The sequence below is a fragment of the Lissotriton helveticus genome, chromosome 10 (assembly GCF_964261635.1).
Source record: "Lissotriton helveticus chromosome 10, aLisHel1.1, whole genome shotgun sequence".
NCBI lineage: Eukaryota > Metazoa > Chordata > Amphibia > Caudata > Salamandridae > Lissotriton > Lissotriton helveticus.
Genome location: NC_136071.1, coordinates 980,812,967 through 980,834,471, shown reverse-complemented (window position 1 = coordinate 980,834,471; position 21,505 = coordinate 980,812,967). Strand labels below are relative to the sequence as shown.

General features: G+C 43.2%; 1 protein-coding gene across 1 annotated transcript in view; it reads right to left on the bottom strand.

The window, feature by feature from the left end:
* Positions 1-497: 497 nt before the first annotated feature.
* HEPACAM2 (HEPACAM family member 2) overlaps positions 498-21,505 on the bottom strand; it is a 497,170-nt gene continuing 476,162 nt past the window's right edge. Inside the window, exon 10 of the mRNA XM_078663656.1 lies at positions 498-1,430. Coding sequence (XP_078519782.1) covers positions 1,421-1,430 — 10 coding nt within the window. The 3' untranslated portion in view covers positions 498-1,420. The remainder of the gene's footprint in view (positions 1,431-21,505) is intronic.

Genomic DNA, 21,505 nt, shown 5'->3' with positions numbered 1-21,505 from the left:
ATTGCTTAATTATTCAAAGCTAAAAGTTGCAGAAGAAAAATTGTCGGGGCCTGCAAACTTGCCTGCAAAACAGAAAATAATAATCAACTGGTTGAGGAGCACCCTCACCCCCGCCCACTATAAATTGAATGAGATAGTTGGTCTTATATATTTAAACATGACAGTGTTTTGGAAGATTGATACATCCCAAGCTGTGCCATTGGGAACAGAAAATAGACCATATATGTATAGGCACACCGTGCCTGAGGTGGGGTTTGAGGTACATGGACTGCCAGGTAGTGAGTGGATTAATGTGCTGGATAATGTCAAATTACTGGTTCTTTCTTTAAAGCTACTGTATGCTGCAGCACTTAAACATGTATGTTGCACTGTTTTCACCTGTGTACTCATGAATGATATTTGATGGCAGCACGTTTGCTAATTTATTTTTCCTCAGCAAGGGTTGAAGTTATTTATAACCAACATAATAGTTTATAAAAAGAAACAACTTCACCGACTTTAAAGCAATAAATGACTTAGGCTCTGCTTACTGCGTTTATTAGCAGGCCCACAGATTTGACATGTTCATATATTTTCTTTCAAATACCTCAGTTGAATCAAAACAGTTTGTGACTTATAACCTGATATGCATACATACATTCATTATAATATGCAATCAGTAATTATGCTACATCATGCTTCATCACAAAATAATACCAATTGCGTTTAAGTAACTATTACGTACTTTTGGCATATGTGCATACTCTAAAACATTGTAAATGTCCACTACTTTTGTATGCAAACATTTGTGTTTTCAAAAGTGGTTATAAATAACATTTTAATCAGGAAAATCAGGAAAAGAATAGTACAACTATGCCATAAAAACTAAATTTAGAAAACATGTTGCACAGCTATTGTGCTCTTAGTATTGTGACATCAAGTGCCTCACTGTTATAAAACTCTAAAGTACTATAATAACCGGTATGCATTTATTGCTGCAATATGTTATGTTATGTTTATAAAATGTATTGAGCGCACAAATTCCCGGAGGTGTCTTGGAGCTGTATACTTGCCAGTAGGCCAGCACATGGCTGATAATGAACTCGACAACAATATATAACATCCACAGCACTGGACACACTTTGGTTCATATAAAAATAAAATCATGCAACTTCTTTCCCTGCATTCCTATTCAAAATTGTGTCAGTGATCATTTGGTACAATAATTTATGATAAATATAGAATTAAAAATGATGATATCCGGAAATGTCCCTCATACATCGGAATTATTGTTGTCCATCAATATAACCAGTAATGTTTCCACAAAAATCTAAAAACATATATTTGTCGCAGGAGAATTCATTTTCCCAGCTGGATGGTTCAAGTTTTCTTCCTGTTAGATGTAGAACATCGCTTGATTTTCTTGATTTATTCTGCGCCATCACCGACATCTAGGAAAGAACAAATTGGTGAAATGTGCTGCTGTAAATGTCATCTACATTGTTTATTTCTTTGTCATTGGAAGTTGAAAGAACTGACACTATGTAAAAAAATCACTTCTCACTCAAACCAATCCGCATGGAAATTGTAACAGAAGCCGAAAATGTGTGAGTGCTTTATTCACCAAGTGAATGCAAACGTTAAAAAACATCTAGCAAAAAATGTTTCAGCAATTTAAAAAGTTAAAAAACTTAATTGGATGCAAATGATGTCATGACTAGCAACTTTATACAAAATACACCAAGAAAATTATTACACAGAATAGAAATGATCAGCATCAAAAATACACTCACAATCTAAGATTTTATAGCGTAGAACATATGTACATACACAAGCATCAATAATTGTACAATTTAAAATCAACAAAAACCAAAAGGCAATGTGTTAAATTGATGAAACATTTTTTACTATTTTTTTTTTTTAACGTTTGCATTCACTTGGTGAAAAAGCACTCATGCATTTGATTTTTTTGGCTTCTGTTACAATTTTTATGCGGATTGGTTTGAGTGAGAAGTGATTGTTGAAGTGTGCTATTGTGGTTACCTAAAGGGAGATTTTCTTTGACATAGTGTCAGTTCAGCTCCTGTCCCTTTGGTGAGTGGGATCACTCTTTATCTTTTTGAGAAGTTGAAAGAACCACAGCGGTTCTACTAGTACCCAACTGGTGTTTTAGTGTTTTATTTTTTTAATCGAACTGGAAGATATTCCCTGCACAAGAAAATCTAGCAATTACAGATAAAACAGCACGGGGAAACAGAATTAAAGTAAGGAAGGGGTGCTTGCTTTGTTCTATTGCCAAATTGGCAAATACCAGCCTATCTGCATATTTTTCAGTAGTCACATTATTTAAATAGTCCCTGTTTCCATGGTGATCTTGAAGGTTGTTTGTTTTGGATTTTGTGAAGCTCACTGAATGTATGTTAAAAGATACTCAAAACTTCACCAAGACCATGAAACTGGTGAAAGTTCCTTTTCTCCTATTACAACCAAATAAGCCAATTCAGCACTACTGAGTAAAAACATGCAACGTGATCCTCTTGTGTGTGTTTATTTCTGTATAAATACATTATGTACCTAAAATGTAGTGAATTGTATTAATTTTGCATTTGAGTGCTTCAGCACTAAACAGTAGACATCAATTGTTTGGGGTAATATATTTTAACAAATTATGACTGTGGTGAATTTATATGGTTCCAGCAAAATTCCCATTCTTCTATTTTGGGAAAATTTTGAGTTGGCCTCTGGTATGGTCTGAGGCTTGCAAAAAGGACTCAAATCACTGTATGCTCTGCTTAAAATGTCAAATACTCACATTCCGGAAGTGTGCCTGTATGACCAAGGGTGTACAACTCAATACAGACTGTTAGTTTTGCAGCAGTGTTAATTGATACAACTCTAAATTGACCGCTTTGACAGTGGCAACTAATGTGAAAGTTTATGAAACAGGTAGTTTTGCCTACAAACTCACAAAGATGGAATAGCAATATCTGTTTTAATTTTTGAAATATGGGTGTTTGGCGATTGTATGGTATTTTCAGCCAAAGATAAATTACAAAAATAAACGTGTGTCAAGGTTTAACATTGGCACTAATTGGCTTGATCAAGGCTTTCCAACAATTAGATTGGGAGCTACGGATAGCTCTTCTGCTACCTGTATGTAGCTCTCCTATGCACAGCACAGCCAACTAAAGTATAAGCTTTTGCATGGTTGAATTAATACAGGTATACCTACATTGAAAAGTCTGCATTCAGGACACAGTTGTGTTTTTTCACAACTCGTAAGCGGATGTGTTGAAAACAATGATTGTCTTTCCGAAATATATTTAAAGCTATTTGAGTGATAAATCATACAGCTTTGGGGAAACATATGACTAATAATATTACCTTGGTTCCATGGGCATTGCAGCTATGTCTGTTATATATTACCCATATGGAGACATCCAACACTGGCAAAGCATTTGTCAAATTGATGTTGCCAACTGTGCCTGATACACTGAAGTGATTACTGGTGGTAATCTTGCAAATTGTGACCATTAATGTAATCTTGCCTGATGTGGTGACTATTACAACTTTAATAATAGAAGTAGTTCAGGATACTTTTCATTGAACATATATCGCTCTTATTACTGAAAAGGTTGGAGATTTCTGGCTGAATCAGACAGCCATGCTGAGTGATCCCCCACTACTAGCACATCTATGGCATTCTTAAACAGAGAAGATAGTCATGAATTCTCTGCACCTCATACATCCGACATCCCACAACACCCTACTGGATGACTTCCAACTCCAAGACAACACAATCCCCCCCAAAAAAACAAGAGCCACTCTCTTCAACCTCATTGACCCACTGAATTTGGTATAGGATGTCACACAATCAACTCGCTCCAAATGCTACATACTCAACTTTGTCTTCTCAACATCACCAACCGTCCATTGTAAAGCACCAGAATGACTTGACTGTACCGACTACTTTGCCATTCATGTCTCCCTGCTCAGCATCCTACCAACAAACTAACGTCAGCACAAAACAGAAGACTCAACATTCAGATCCTTCAAACACTTCTCCATAGACAACAACCTAATGCTCAACCTCATCTCTCACCTTATCAACTCCATGTCAGATATCAACACCCTTGTAAACAACATCTACATTTTTGGGGGGAAATATGGGAACATACATGTATTCAGGACCCTGGTACTCTAAAGACATTTCTGATAATAAACAATCCTCCTGCAGACTGGAAACAAAATGGAAGAAAAGCAGAACTTCCACTGATCTAATGATACCAAAGTCCCTCCATGCAACACCCAGACAGCTCATCACTTCAACCAAAGTACTGTACCAACACAATCTTTGAAACCACCAACAGAAGCAGAATGCTTTACAAGACAATCAAACACTGCATCAAACCTCACCAGACCCACATATTCCCCCACACAAACCAGTGCAATTCTTTTCAACCTCTTCTTCAGTGAAAATACAGAAGATCCAACAGCCTATGAACAACCCCAAGCCTGCTTCAAATTTTACACACGTTTCTTCCAGTGGAATTTCACAAGGGTCAGTCTTCAAAGCTGTATCTTTCGCATATCTCTGTATAATCCACTCCCTCCATTCCTCTTCTATAGAAGATGATGTCTTATCCTCATCCTTAATTAAAGCTCACTCAGGACATGTTCGCAAACGTTCTCAATACTAGCCAGAGATTTCTACTCCTGAAGAAACTTACATTAGACCCTGATGACCTTGCCAACTCGCAACCCATCACTCAACTACTTTTCATCAGCAAGGTCACTAAAAAAGCATTCCAAGCTCACATCAGTAAAAAGCATCTCTGATGTGATGTGACCCCAAATCACGCTGCAACATGGTGACAACTACCTTCGAAATAGTAGACAATGGAGATGACCCCCCTGTCTCTTCGTATTGCCTGACCTGTGAGTTGCCTTTGACCTAGTTGATCATCCCACTCGCCTACGCACCCTGGAATTTCAAATGAGATTCACCAGCAGGGTCCTTCACTGGCCCTCCTCCTACTCTTTCAACTGACACCAGTTTATTGCATGATCCTCCCTAGGTCCAAACAGATAAAACACATTTAAATAGAAAGTGCACAGGTTTATGCAATATAACACGTATTATCAATGCACATTTTGTAAGAGATAACCATACTTGGGAATCACAAGCATTGAAAGGCCTGTTTTTCACATTGAACTGTTTTGCACGAGATATTTTTCTCGTCCACTGCAGATGCTGTAACGTTCCAGAAGCCTTCTGTTAGTGAATAGGTATTTGTTATGTATTAGACAGCTGATAGTGAGGCTCTCACAAGGAGGAGAAGAGATGGCAGGAAGTATGACTCATTGGAAAAACTGTCTGAACCGCAAGGTGTGGACAAAGTATCTTTTCAAGGACTTGGTTCTGTGGTCTGTTGTGAAGATGTTGAAAACTAGGGATTTTACCGGCTCCCAGGGATTTTCTGAAATCCGGTGATGAGAACGGGGGATGTGTCAATTGTTTCAATTTATGTTTTAACACATTTATATTAGCACATGTTCCTAGAATAGTCTTAGTAGTAGTAGTCTCAGATCCTTAGGATTAGCTCTCTACCTGTTCCTTTTCAAAAAATGATTGCTGACTTCTATCTGAAAATACTTTCCATCTTAAACATGTAATCATTTTTTAGTGCAAAGGATTCATGCTTATGCATTTTGTTCTCTCATCAGAAGTATTTACTGGATTTCTGACCTGACTCCTTTACTTTGACTTAATTATGAAATTTCAATTCTAATGCTTAATTTAGATTTGAGAAATTCCTTTATAGAACATGCTTGCTGTATTATTTTAATTTTATCTGTAATATTTACTCATTTGGTATTTTACCTTGTTTTGATATACTGACTAATGGATTATTGGAATTGGTAATAATGGTGATTATAGACTAATATCTAATGAATAAAACAATTTAAACTTACTAAACTTGTTAATAATGCCCTTTAACTCACGTCAACTCTCTTAATTATTGTGGGGCCCCAAATGAACTTCACTGTTCTTGGTGCTTGATGTAAATGATTGCTTCTTTAAAATATCCTTGTTGCCGAACAAAGGTCCATCCATATGACCAGTGACTGGGGTTATTTAATGATTACACACAAAATCTGAGATACAATTTTCCCTGTGCCTTCAAGTGGTAGCAGAGTAATGGTTAATGCCCAGGAGAAGAGGAGCTCGAAATGAAATATTTGCCCTAGCTTAGAAGTGCCCCTTCCCTTAAGTCCAAAGCCTCAACTTGAAGACTGAAAGAGTTTGAAGTCCTGAAGGTGGTGTCAGTCATGGAGATGTGAGTATCAATAGGGTTGTGCGTCCCATTTGTCTTTGTTAACTTTATGATATTGTGTTGAAGTTATGTGTCTTGTGTTCAGGTAAAGTTTATAGTTTATTTGCGCTTATGCATTTGATGTTGAGCAGTTGAAGTTTTGTATCAGACTAGGAGTAGCCCAAGATCGCTAATTAGGCTAAGAGAAGATAAAATAGATAAATAAGCAATTGTTGTATTACTTTTCTCCTGACGTTTTGTTCTGTCGGTTTGTGAGGTACCATCTACTGCACAATTGAGATAGGGCTATAAAGAAGTGTTGTGATTGTACGAATAGTGATTGGTGTTAGTGGAACCTTTTGTGCAAAGGTGAATCTATATCAGTCAGGATGATTTCCCACTGGTTGAGACTTCGCCTGTGTGTGTGTGTGTATGTGAGGAAGTCAGCAAGTGTTATTTCTGATTGTTTCTTGTGTGAATGAGCTACTTTTAATTAAATTCTTTAGTGGAGCAGATAAGAGTTATTTGTTTATTGTGTTTGCTTAAAAATTGTGGAATTTAGTGTATGACAAAATTGTAAAGGAGGGTGAACTGCTGTGAGGAGTGAGAATTGCATCAGAGCGTGCCACACTGGGATAGGTCAGTCGGTATACAGTGCAGCGCTGGTATTGGTTGATAAATCGTCAGGTACTGTATTGTGATAGGCTCACGTAGATGGATTGTGTTGGAATTGGAAGTGAATACTGATTTTTACGGAATTGAGAACTGAACAAAAACATTGAAATCTAATTGAATTGATATTTGTTCATTTATTGTTGACTTTCTAGAATCATGCAATGTTGTAAAGCCCTTGGAGATTCAATGAGAGGTTATGTGCAAATCTGTGTTTGTGAGGGCGAAGAGGCTCCATCAGAAGACATGCCAGGTCATTCATTACAAGGCGACAAATGTAGGGCTCCATACATGTTTGTGGCCTCATCAATGACACAAGATCATGGAAAGAGAGAGAGCATTAGGATTTTCACTATATGGTACATTTGATTTAAATATTATTGAAAATATAATGTACAAGTTTTAGGAGTTGAAGCCGCCTACTTGACCGACACAGTATGAAGCATTAAATGCATGGGAGCAAACTGCTCATTCCAAAGAGAAAGAAAGGTATCACAATATAGCTAATATAGCAGTACGTAATAAGCTGATGATAAATAGGATGAAATACAAGAGATATGGTAGAAATGTCAAGTTGAAGGAGCTAGCCTGCACCCAGAAAAAATAACAAAAAAGCCTAAAAAAGAATCAGAAAAATGGAAATGTATATGAGGAGACCACAAGGAAAACAGATACTGATATGAAGGATGACATATTAGATGCTTTGTTGTCCTCATTTCCACCACCATACGCAGCTCCAACATCCGGTTCATAAAGTGTCACAACCACTAGTGGTACAGTGGCTACAGCCCCGGTTGACTGAATATAATTCAGATTGGGGGACCAACTCCAGCACTCTCGATTATAGCTGCACCTGCTGAAGCAGCCACTACTATAATTGCTCCAGGTGTTACAACTTCTATTGTAATTGTTTCTACACCATTATCACGAGTCGTACCAAATCAGACATTAGCAATTCCTAATGCAACAGCAACAATCAATATTGCTCTGAATCATGCCGTTACAGGTGCTGTAGGAAGAGTAGTTGTGACAGGATTTACACCTCAACACTACAAAAATCACAAATTGTTGAGTCATTAAGAGAAGAGATAAGAATTATTTTTACAGTTCCAGTTGTACTAGGAGGACAGGACCATATGATGTAATCCCCCCCCCATAGTTTGAGAAAACTCCTTACAATAAAGAAACAGGAGATACAGGGAAACCATCTGCAAGTCTGGAAAGGGCAAGAGCCATAGCCCCCACCCCCACCCCAGGAATCTATGATCAGCCTATGGTCATTTATCGAGAATTCCAAAAATACACTGGCCAGGACTGGAAGCAGATCCTTCTCTTACCCTGAGCCAGTTGCCTGAAATAATCTTGCCCTGGAATCTCGTACCGCAACTGAGCTAGTGTGACATCCGCTCAATGTAAAGGTCCAGTAAACTTCTCAGGCAGAATTGTATTCAAGAGAAGTAGTTTTATTCCAGTGGAAGAACTCATCCATCTCCCAACAGCTTCTCCGCACAACTGTTAATCTCTTTTCCACATCAAACATTCTGCCCACTGATATGACAGGGATCTAATTCCAGTGCCACCTCGGACATGACCTCACCACCCACTGCCCAGATACCAAAAATCTCCCTTCAACAAATTAATATATGTACAAATAATAAGGTTGTAAAGTCTTTGCCTCTGATGAAGAGAGTGCTAGTTAATTCACTGAACAAAATCTTTCAAATAAACAGGTTTCTCACTGTCCTAGAGGTCACCCTTGGCCTGATCTTTTCCTATGCATTGTTAACTCCACCATTGATTTTCATCTCTCCACCCATTCCTCCCGGAGGAATTTAATGAACCATTATACACCACAACCCTGCCAAAATTCTATATTCGGTGATTTTGCTTCTTGACAACATTGTCAAAAACGTTGACAACCCGAATGGGTCCTGAGATCTTAAGCTCCTCAACACCCCTTCCAGAGCGTCTGATCATTACAATGTCACCCACTGCTACCATGTTTTTTTTTTACAGCTTTCCTGCTATCAAAATTTATTTTCCTATTGCTCACTCTTTCAGTTTTTCTTTCACCTCCGTTATGTGCAACTTTATCCTTTCTCATTTCTAATTCGAAATTCCTCACCCAAGAAGGTTCTATCAAGGTAGTAGGATGTCTCCCTTTAAATAGTTCAAACGGAGTTCTTCCTGTTGTGCTATGAGGAGTAAAACTATACATCTCAATTTTCTTCTCTATCTCCTCCTTCCAATTCAAAGATTTGGAATTTGTCAACATGATAGTTTCCTTGAGAACTCTGTTTAGTCTTTCCACCATACCATTTTGTGTCTGGGTGATAAAGTGCACACCTCTTGTGTTTTATGCTACGCATTTTCTATAATTCTTCAATTTCTCTAGAAACCAATTGGACGCCATTGTCCGTAAGAAGAGTCTCTGGATTTCCTTTGCTTGCAAAAAGACTCTTCAGGAAGTCTATTACATGTTTAGTTTCAACAGCCATCGTCAGCCACACTTCAAGCCACTTTGAATACATATCAACTTCCACCAACGCATATGTCTGATGATGACCGTTTCCATGAATTGGACGAAGAATGTCTAAAGCATTTTCTTTTCATGGCCTGGATGGACTTTCTCTGACCATCATGGGCTGTACTCTTATTTTCTTAGACTTCTCACTTGGAGAGCATGGCAAGCAATCTCCTATAACCCTTTCAATTTGTATGTCCATCCCCAGCTACCAATAAGAGTGTAACCCTTCTTTTGTTTTCGACATGCCAAAATGAGATTCATGAGCCAAGTCTATTAACTCGCCATGAAGTTTCTTAGGATATAGTAAGGGAGTACCCTGAAACAAAAGTTCACTGCATGTCCTCAATTCATCCTTTACTCCCCAAAATGCCCTACAGCCATCAGACCCTTTCTTTTGTTCATGCCATTCCTTTTTCACCATGGACAACACTTCATTGAGTAAGACATCAGAGTTCAATTTTTCACACCACCGTTCTGGAATTACACTGTTTTCTAACATGCACAAAAACTCAGTTTCCTCATCAAACTGATCAGTATCATCTTGCTTATGGCCCCCTTCTGAACCAACCTGAACAGCGTGTCAGCAATACCATTCTCTACCCCTGGAATATATTTCATGTTACCTAGTCTATTTTTTTCCATAAAAATCTCACTGAGAGGTTTATGGTCAGTTTTCCTTTGACCTTAACCTCCCCACACACACAGAAACTTCTTTAAATTCTTGATTGCCCAGAACACAGCAAGAGCCTCATGCTCAATAACTGAATTTCTTGACTCTGTGTCCTTTAGGATGCGTTATATAAACATAACTGTATTCATGCCATCACATTCTTCCTTCTGTAATATTGCACTCAAGCCTTTGAAACTAGCATCAGTAGTGATCACTGATTTCTTTTGAGGATCAAAGACCTTTAACTTGGGAGCTGTGCTACGGTTTTCTTTCAAAAGTATAAATTCCCTTTCACATGCTTCATCCCATGCAAATACAGCTTCTTTTCTTTTTTTTTTTTTTTTTTAAAACCTTTATTGTACAGAAGGCGTTCACAGATACGGGCCTACAACCCACCGGGCCGGCCACCACAATAAAGAGACATACGAGGCAATACAGGAGTGACAACAGGATTTCTAAATAGCTCATATGAAGGCAAAGGCAACAAGTCTTCGAGCCGCCATCACGAACAGGATAAGAGTAGGTTAATTTTATAATAGAAAAAAGGGTTTCGCAGGATAATGACAATCTGTAAAGTCCAGAGGGCCGCGGTGGGCCGTGAGCAAGCCGAAGTTTCGAATACAGGAAAAGACCAAAAGAACAATCACATTTTGGCAAAGGCAGAACGTGAGTCCCACATCAATAACAATCACAATCGCTGCTCAACGCCCTCCCACCACTACCATGGCACATAATAGTAAAACAGCGAAAAGTACGCTTACAAAACTAAAAGCCCTCCGTTACAACAACCCAGGAGAGGAAAAGAAAAATGGGGGGGGGAAAGGGAAAATAAGAGAAAAGGACATCGGAAAAAAGGAGGGAGAAAGTGAGGGCGCAGCGTCAGTGCACGCCCCCCACGACTAACAAAGCACCCAATACTAATTCGGCACAAGGAACTAGTGGCAACAGGAGAAATGAATGCGTAGTAAACCGTGACAGCAGACATACCAAAAGGGCCACGCCAGCACAAACACCCCGGGGGGCGACGTGCCGACACCGCGCCACGAAATAAGGGGATACATGAGAGCCATAGAACCAAAAAAGGGAACAAGGGAAGATACAATAAAACAGACCCCCCACCACCCCGCACAGCCCACCCTGCACCCCTGCAGAAGGCTATGGCCTACCCCCCAGCAGCGTGCCTGTCGCCCTAATTAGAACCCGAAATATAGAAGAAATATGGAAAGAAAGAATCACTTAGATAAAAAGGGGGGGATGGGAAAACAGGGAAAAACAGCGGGAGAGGAGCCACATAATCAAAACCCCTTCAGCTCCCACCCCCCCGCCCGAAAATACTCAGAGCCCACGGGAAGATAGTAAACACACGGATAAGCTCCAGGAACGCAAAGAAGTATCAAACATACTCATACAATTATAAACGGATCACCCAACCATACCACAAAATAACAGTCCACAGAGGCAAAATCAGCTCAACCCTGTCCTCGTTTTTCGCAAACTGTAGCAGTCCAACGAACCAGGAACCAGATCACAAGGAGCCGGAGGTGAATAACAGGGAGTCGAATCAAAAATACACTCAAGTCATAGCGATCGCGATCCGGATGATCCAGAAAGTACAGTAACCACCTCAGGCAAAGCAGGCACAGTTCCGATGAGAACACGGAGAAAGCCGGTCCAGCGGCACAGTCACAGGATCTTCGTTCGGCCATGTGAGGCAAAAGAGGAAAAGGAGACCCATCGAGGTCGGTCCAGACGGGATCCGGCTGGCGAACCTCCGGAGCAGAAGGAGGCACAGGATGAAGAAGGGCAGCGGACTTCCGTATATCCACACCAACAGCAGCCTCTGGGTCCACGACCCCAAGGAAAGTTCCAGCAGCACACAACAGAGATGAAGCCGCACAAACCGGGGGGGGGGCCCGGCAGGCCCAGCCAAGGGACCTCTCTCCAGGATAGCGATGGGTGCGGTCATGGGCGCCCCCCAGGAGCGCAGGGCGGCGAGGATGTCGCCAAGCGTAGGCTCACCTTTGCAGTATTCAGAAAGCGTGCCGTGCGGCGGACCCGCATCGCCAGTCCCAGCAAGGCCGAGAGTCATGGGGCCGGCCGCCATCTTAGAAGCCCGGCGGGGCCGCTGCGAACACTGACCCCCGCCCGGATACCAGCGGGGCAAAACAGGATACCGGCAGCCACCAGCAGAGGTGCCACCAGGGCAGGAAGGGGGGCCACCAGAAGAAGGCGATGTGCCGGCACCCCACACGCCGCCGGCACCGTTCTCCGAGCCCGGGCGGAGGAACTCAAAATGGCCGGGCCAGAGAACAAAGGGGAGACGAGCCAGATGTACGGTTAACCCCGTCCATGGAAGGCAGCGCCCCAACACCAGGCCGCAGGACCGCCGGACCAGGCCCGGGGGGCCGCAAGCGGTCTATTAGCACATCGGCCTCTCCGACCGACTCCACACCACCACCAAGGGCCGGCCACCGCGCCCCGCCCAGCCCGGGCGCCGCCAAGGAGCGCCAGGCCCAGCCGCTCCGGAGGCCCCGAAGCAGACAGGGGCGTAACTCAGGATCCGTGACACCCAGGAACCACCGGAGCAAACGGTAAGTGCCTGTGAGGTATCGTCGTTCCACTGCACATCGTAGAATACTTCCCGGGGCAGGATAAAGTACAGGATAGTTGTTGTAGACAGGAGAGTGAACGGAGCCGAGCTAAAACGCGGCCATCTCGGACGCGAGCTTGGCTCCTCCCCCCAGCTTCTTTTCTTAATAGATGCCTCATATTGACACTCCACTCCACAAAGTTCTCTACATGTAATATTCAGTCATTCCCAAAAATGTCATCAACTCCCATGAAGAAGGCAAGCTCATGCGCAAGATCGTATTAATTAAGTCAGCTGTGGGTATTATCCTTTGCCCTCAATCGTGTGTCCCAAGTAGTGTCAAACCTGCATTTTTCTGACTTTATTGTGAGACTGCAATGATTAAAATTTACCCAAAAGCTCCCAGAGGAGGCGGATATTGTGTTCTGTGTCCTTGCCAAAAACAAGAATATCATCTTGGTACACCCACACACCTGTAACCGCATTCAACACTCTCTCCATGGCACGCTGGAAAACCGACGCCGCAGAAACCAATCCAAACGGCAGCCAAACATACCTAAATGTGCCAAAGGGAATGATAAATGCGGTGTAATCTCTAGAGGATTCTTTTAGTTCAACTTGATGGTAGGCCGAGGTGAGATCGATGGTACTGTACACTCTCGCCCCACCAAGTAACAATAATAGTTGGGGTATATTGGGAAGAGGATACTTATCAACTATAACGTTCTTGTTTAAATGCCTCAAGTCCACACAGAGACACAAACTACCATTCGCTTTTCGAGCTGCAATCACCAGTGCAAGCCACTCTGTCCCTTCAACTTCCTCTAATTATTCCAGCATCCTTAAGGTTTTCAATCTCTTTCTGCTTTTTTTCTCTGAGGGCTATGGGCACATGCCACACCACACAAAATACTGGTTTTGCCCCAGATATCAAATTATTTTGTGCTGATAGTCCCTCAAACAACCCAGTTCCTCTCTAAACACATTGGGAAAATCATTATTTTGGTCATCTTGATCACTAACACCGGGTGGAACATTGTCCATGACCAAATTCACTCTCTCTTTTGGTGAATAGGAGGGTCATTGTTGGGATCTAACATGACGCCAAGCTCACCTTGGTGTATCCAACTTATTATACTGTCTCCTTTTTCAGAAACATAAATATTCACTGACACGTATCGCTACTTGTACTCAATTAACCCTTTAACATAGCCTCATTGTCATACTGGTTCCCCACCATATGCAAATGGGTTATTTTGAATCTCTTTGAAAATATTGTGATTTTTGCACCTGAGTCAAACCATACCTTGGTTGGTTCTCCCTCAACCAAAATATTGTCAATAGAGTGGGGTTTGGGTTTACCATCCTTTCCACCAATCTGAAAGACAATTTGACACATTCAAAATTACAACAGTCACTATCCTGATCATCCTCCTTTACTACCTGTTTGACACTAAGGGCCCGATTCGGATCTCGTTGGGAAAGCCCTGCGGATGACTCGCACCCGTAGAACTTTCCGAGTGATTCGGGCTCCAAGTGACAGAGTACGATGCGGTGCAGCGCTGACTGACTCTAGTCGCTCGCAGCCTCATTGAAGTCTATGGGAGCATGGTGTACGTTGCGTACATAGGCTCCCATAGACAGAAAAAAAGCATGTCTCCGACAAGGGAGTCCCCTGTCACGGGGACGCCTCAGGACTGCCCGCACCATGCATGCATGTATAGGGGGGGGACCCTTGGGAACCCCCCCCAGTGATCGAGTCATAGGGCCCCAGGTGAAGGGGGGGCCTGCTTAGGACCCCCAAAGTCCGCTTCACACCGCTTTTTTAGAGTTGGAGGCCCTAACTCGATCCGGCTGCTTGACGCATGCTTTGTCTTTGTTTGTCCAGGAATCTGCCCCATTGCGCTGTGCGCGTCAGCCATGGCAGAGTTGTTTGGAGGGGCTCGCTGACTCGTATGAGTCTCTCGGAGTGTGAGGCAATTTTCGCATCGTACTTGCTCACTCGTACAGCTGTACGATTCGCCTGGAAATTGCATGTGCGACTCGGACTCACTCCTGACGGATGCCGTCGGGAGTGCTTCCGAGCGGGATCAGAATCAGGCTCTAAGTGATATACTTCTTCTCCTACACACTACTGCAAAATGCCCCCTTTTAATGCACTTTGTACATGTTATTTTCAAAGCAGGACCCATCCTATCTTTAGCGAGGTGACCGTTTCTGTCACGTCTATAACACTAGCGCAGTGGCACCTTGTATTTCACTCTACTCGTTTCACTCTTAACGTTAAGCTTCTTCAGCTTCTCTTTCACCATCTATACACTTTTCTCCTTTTCTTTTTTAATCATTGCAACACTTCAAAGAGTCCTACTTATTTAGGAACCTGCAGAACCTCCTCTAACAAGGGTTCATCCCTCATCCACATTTCCTCCCTTATTTTCTCCATGTCACACTCTAACATGAATTGATCTCGTATTTGCTCAACAAGAGCAGCAAACTTACAGGAGGAGGCAAGTTTCCTTAACTCTGTAACGTAGCATTGAACAGATTCACCTTCATTTTGCACCCACTTTGCAAAGTGGTATCTTTCTAGTATCACACTATCTTTTGGCACAAAATGTCTATCTAATCTTTTAATACAAATCTCACTCTCATTCAAATCTTCTGATTCTGAAACAGGAAGCTGTGGCAGGTGATCAAAAATCTCCTGCCCCTCAGACCCCAGACAATGAAGAAGAGACGACCTCCACTCTGTACTCAATGATGCCCCACACACCTTTGCATATCTTTCAAACACTTTCTTCCATTTATGCCACTTCTTGGGAGGAGTCCTAGGCGTAGCGAGGAAGAACCGTTCTGCATGACTACCGCGAAAACACCCAACACTTGTCACAATACATAGCTTAAGTCTATTAAACAGTATATGCCTCTATAAGGTAGATAAAGATACTCCTTAACTGTGAAACACAGAAATGTCCTCACCTATGAATCAAAGTTAAAGGTGTGTGAACATAAAACAATCATATATGCTAATGTATGTAAGGCAACAATAAATAATAATTAGGACAGTGAGAAGTTTGAGTAAGTGTCATTGTACACAAACTTTAAGATTTGCTCAGAAAACACACAATCAATCAGGGGTTTGTAAGCGCAGCTATTCACTCGAAAGGGTCTCAAGGCACTAGAGAGGGTGGTAGAGAGGGGGGGCGCGCAGCTCCTGGCTGATCAATGTGACTCGTCGAAGAGGCAGGTCTTGAGGTCCTTTAGGAACTTGGAGAGTATTGGTGTCTATCGGAGGTGGAGAGGGAGGGTGTTCCTTGCCGTAGCTGCATGGAGGGAGAAGGAGTGTCCTCCTTTTCTGGTCTTCTTGATGTGTGGTACCGTTGCAAGAGAGAGCTGGGCTGAGTGGAGGGATCTTTGGGGACTTGGAAGGAGGTGTGGTTCATGTACGAAGGTCCGGTGTTGTGGAGGGCTTTGTGGGCGTGGATGAAAAGCTTGAAGATGATTCTCTTCTCGACTGGGAGCCAGTGTAGTGTCCATAGGTGTTGGCTGATGTGGCAGTGGGGCGGTAGGTTGAGGACTAGTCTGGTGGTGGCATTCTGGACGTTCTGGAGATTGCGGGTGAGGTTCTAGTTGATCCTGGCGTAGAGTGCGTTGCCATAGTCCAGTTTGCTGCTGATGAGGTCGTGGGTAACGGTTTTCCTGTGTTCAAGGGGAATCCAGTTGAAGGTCTTACGGAGTAGGTGGAGGGCGTTGTGGGAGGAGGAGATGACCGCGTTGATCTGGCGGTCCATTTTGAGTTCAGAGTCCAGGATGATTCTGAGGTTGCGTGTGTGGTCCGTTGGGGAGGTGAGCGTTCCCGTGGGTGAGGGGCCACCAGGTATCATTCCATGAGTCGGGGTGTGGGCCCATGATGAGTACTTCTTTTTTGTCCATGTGATCTGACAATGGATGCCAGCGGGGCCATGTAGACGGTGAACAGGGTGTGGCTGATGGAGGATCCATGGGGGACTCCGCACGTGGACGGTGTGGGTTCCAAGCGGAAAGGAGGGAGTCTGACATGCTGCCTTTTGCCTGGGAGAAATGAGCGGATCCAGTCGAGGGCCCTGTTCTGGATTCCTGCATCGTGTAGTCTGCGGGCTAGGGTGCGGTGTGAGACAGTGTCAAAGGCAGCGGAGAGGTCCAGGAGGATGAGGGAGCAGATGTCGTCTGTTGCAGCGAGAAGGGCGGTTTCGGGTCTATGATTCTCCTGAAGTCTGATTGGGAGGAGTCAAGGATGTTGTTTTCTTCTATGAAGGAGGCGAGTTGACTATTGACGGCTTTTTCCTTAACTTTCGCCGGATACGAGAGTAAGGAGATTGGTCTGAAGTTTGTGAGGTCAGTGGGATCCGCCAAGGGTTTTTTCAGTAAGAGGATTGATCTCGACGTGTTTCCAGTAGTCAGGGAAGGAAGTGGTCTCAAAGAAGCGGTTTATGATTCATTGAAGCTCTGGGCGATGATGTCTGCAACTCTGTGGTAGATGTGGTGGGGGCATGGGTCGGCGGGGGCCCCGGAGTGGGTTGTCTTCATAGTCTTTAGGGTGTCTTCGATACTGAGGGCGGTCCCGCTGTCCAGTGTCGGCTGTGTGGTGTAGGGAGAGGTGGGTGTGGGTTCCTCTTGAAAATTGTTGTTGTCAAAGTTGGAACAGATGGTCTTGATTTTGTGATGGAAGAAGGCAATGAGTCTGTTGCATAGGTCCTGGGAGGGTAGGATGTCGGTAGTCTCACTGTTGGGTTTGACAAACTCTTTGATGCTGAAGAGTTACTTGCTGTTGTGTGTGTGGGTGGAGATTCTGTCCTGGAGTGCTTTCTTCCTTGAGTATCTGATGAGTTTGAGGTGGGCGGTGGTGGCTGCTTTGAAGTTGTCGAGGTCTGTTGGGGTTTTGGAGTCCTTCCAAAGCTTATCGGGCATCTGCAGGTTCATCTGGATTCTCGTAGTTCGGTTGAGTACCAGCTGGCTTTGCTGGCGTGTTGCTTACAAGTTTTCGTGAGGGGGCAATGGTGATCCAGTTGTGTAGGGTACGGGCGGTGGTGGTAGGGTTGTCATCTGTGGCCATGGAAGCGGAGCTGCTGAGGGAGGTGGCGAGTTGGTCATATGTGACCTTGTTCCAGTTCCTTCACTGGAGCTGGTTTGGACGTCTGCGAGGGATGTTCGTTTTGAAGGTGAAATGGATGCAGCGGTGGTCCGTCCATGGGAATTCGGAGGTGTGGCTGAAGGTGATGGAGTTTCCTGCTATGAAGACAGGGTCGAGGGTGTGTCCGGCTGAGTGCGTGGGTTCTGGTATGATCTGTTTGAGTCCGATGTTGTGGAGGTTGTCCAGGACAGAGGTGGAGTTGGGGTTTTGGCGGTTGTCGAGGTGGAATTTGCGGTTTCCTAGCAAAGCGTAGTTGGTGGAGGTGATGGCTTGCGTGGTGATGATGTCGGTGATTGAATCAGAGAAAGGTGCGCAGGATATAGGGGTTTGTAGATGAGGGTGCCTCGGAGGGTGGTGCCGACTCAGCAAACCTCAATGACCTGATGAAGTGTGTGCATCCCTGTGTTCTCCCAAATTCACTGTGTGCATGAATGCAGGGATCCAGAGATGTTCCTAAAGTAGAAAATGTGTGTGTCACTGAACATAATAAGTGTACCTCTCACATTTATGTCACCAAAGTGTGCCCGTCACTGAACAGGCAAGGTGAAAGTGAACAAAATACGTTTGCCTCTTTACATAAATATCATTAAACAGGCAAGGTCAAAGTGAGCGTATCACTGAATCAAACCGGTGAGCACCTTCACTCACCAATAAAGTGTGCCCATCACTGAACAGGCAGGGTGAGCGCTCTAGTCTTCCTGACGAGCGTATGTGCTGATGTCAATGCTGGATCTGCACTAAGACTTGCATCTCGGAACGAAAGACGGCCTACAAACCAGACGGCCTGTTCCTGAGATCCTCAATGCCGTTGACTTACCACATACCTCAGTTCCGCGCACTGGACAGGCGAGGTAGGTGACACGTGCTGGGACAAAGAGGAGCGTGAGGGATATAGAGATGCATTGCGACCCCACACCATTATGTCCCACGGGCCTTCTATAAAGTTATGTATGTCCAACAACATCCCAAATGTGGGAGGAAGAAGTCCAATCAGTTCTTGCCAAGGTGAAAACACTCCCTTAGTTTTCGTGGCTTGCAGGCTTATAAAGAACTTCTATTTAAGCAAAACAGGAAGGCAGCCTAACTGCTCGTTTTCTGAAATGCCTATTCACTAGCTGCCCAAATATAAACAGAAGGGTCTCACCAATTCCAGGGACTAACCATCTCTCTCAAAGTTTGTCGCAATCTGTTAGAGCATTAATAACACTCAATCCAACTGGAACAGTGGCGTGTTGAGATCTTCTCCTGACTGCCGACTATGCAAGTGTGACATCCGCTCTATGTAAAGGTCCAATAAACTTCTCACGCAGTGTTGTATTCAAGAGAAGTATCTTAATTCCAGAAGATCTACTCCATCTCCCAACAGCTTCTCTGGGCAACTGCTAATCTCTTTTCCACATCAACATTCTACCCACTGGTGTGACATAGCTGTGATTCCAATGCGACCTCAGACATGACATCACCACCCACAGCCTGGATACCACGGGTATTCATCTTCAAGAAAAAAAATAAAAACCTGGCTCGTCCAACAAGCTTAATATGATGATTAGCGATTCTGTGAGCAGCCTTGCAATCAGTGCCGGGGAACTCTTTGGGGTACGCAGGCGCTCTATAAATTTCTCCCATCATCATCTGTTTCACATTTGAATCAGTATCAGGAGAAAGCGCTGATATACTGGAGTACGGAAATTACAAAACGCGAAGCTGCCATATATGATAAGTTGGCAGGTAAATACAGGATAGCATTCTATGAGTTGAAATGGAATAAATCCATACATTAACAGGATGCCTTATACAAGATACCAGTGTTATATTACCATTAAGGAGAGGCCCTGTGTAAATATGTTCACACTCTACTCTAAGAGTATTCCTTTACAGAAAAGCTGTTGGACGCAATTGTGACCATGCAGGTTTCAGGAATGAGATTGTACATTGCTGAATTGGTTAAGTACATATGGAAATAGAGCGATTATAGGAAGATGAGGCTGACTCTCTATATAGTGTACTAAAACAAAGTACACTGTTCAGAGAGTCCAGTGGATCCGTAACTGGTACACAGAGGTTAAAGCAGATAATACTAGTGCTATTTTTGTGGTAGTGTAGGCGAGCAGTTAGGCTTATCAGAGCGTAGTGTGAATCATTTGTTGTAATTACAGAGGCAATAAATGAGAAAGACACATAGAAACCTAGATCTTCAGTAAGTACTTTGAGTTACGATTTTTTTAAGACTTTTAAAACTATATCACTTTTGTGTGCAAATAGACACCATTAAAGTCAGTCGAGAAACGCAGAAAAATTTATATAAAATCAGGCAATGGAGTACACCATCTCATTTAAGGTTAGTAACAGGACCAGGGCCAGAGTTCCATCAGCCGACAAAGTTGTTCAGTACTGTACAATTGTGGCATGCGCATTTATCGCAGAATATGCATATGAATCTGATGAGTCCACCAGCTTTTCGATGCTCTTGTCAGGATGCAATGGTGAATTATTTAGGCAGGACTGGTTTAATCTTTGTAAGTACTTTGAGTTACGATTCTTTTAGGACTTTGGAAACTATATCACTTTTGTGTGCAAATAGACACCATTGAAGTCAGTCGAGAAACGCAGAAAAATGAATATAAAATCAGGCAATGGAGTTCCCCATCTCATTGTAGGTTAGTAGCAGGACCAGGGCCAGAGTTCCATCAGCCGACAAAGTTGTTCAGTACTGTGCAATTGTGGCATGTGCATTTATCGCGGAATATGCAAATGACTGATGAGTCTGCGCGCTCTATCAAGTCCACCAACTTTTCGATGCTCTTGTCAGGATGCAATGGTGAATTATTTAGGCAGAACTGGTTTAATCTTTGATTCAGGGTTTTAGCTGAAGAACTATGCCAGTCAGCAGATGAATGTAGGGAGTAGTACCTCTGTAACATTGAGCCACGGAGGAAGATCAGGAGGACCCTTTAACTAGCTGCAGTTGGATTTTATCAAAATGCCTGTTTGTAACCGGTTGAGGTATATATCCTAGTTATTTTGTTCATTTTCTCCCAATGGGTTAAAGCCTAACCAACACAGAGAAATGACAGCCTCATTGTAGCCAAGCTGCGGTTACGTGAATTTATATCCAGGCTCTAATTTCCAGTTTCTCTGGAGTCATGCCTAAGGGCCCATATTAATAACGAGGCTCTCAAAATGCTGTCTGTAGCACAGATTGCATTGTAGCTATAATCCATATTAATCCTGTGTATAGTTGTGCAGCTTAATGGGATGCTGAAATCATGTTTGACCAAAGTCTGTGCCTCTACTACTCTGAAATGGCCAGATGCTATACCATTAGTATTGATGAGTCTCCGAAGCGCCCCTGACAGAAGAACAGCATTATCGCCACATGACATACTCATGGCATGTGCTATGAGACTGCCTTCTGTGCCTGCAGATATGCTTGTAAATATAACAGATGACATGATTCCATGACTATTACAAGGGGTAAGCTGATGTGGTACATTCAGTTTCTCAACAGATTGGAGCTGTCATTGCCACTATGAGTCAGGAGCTGGGTCCTTCTTAAAAAACACATCCAAAACTTGCTTGG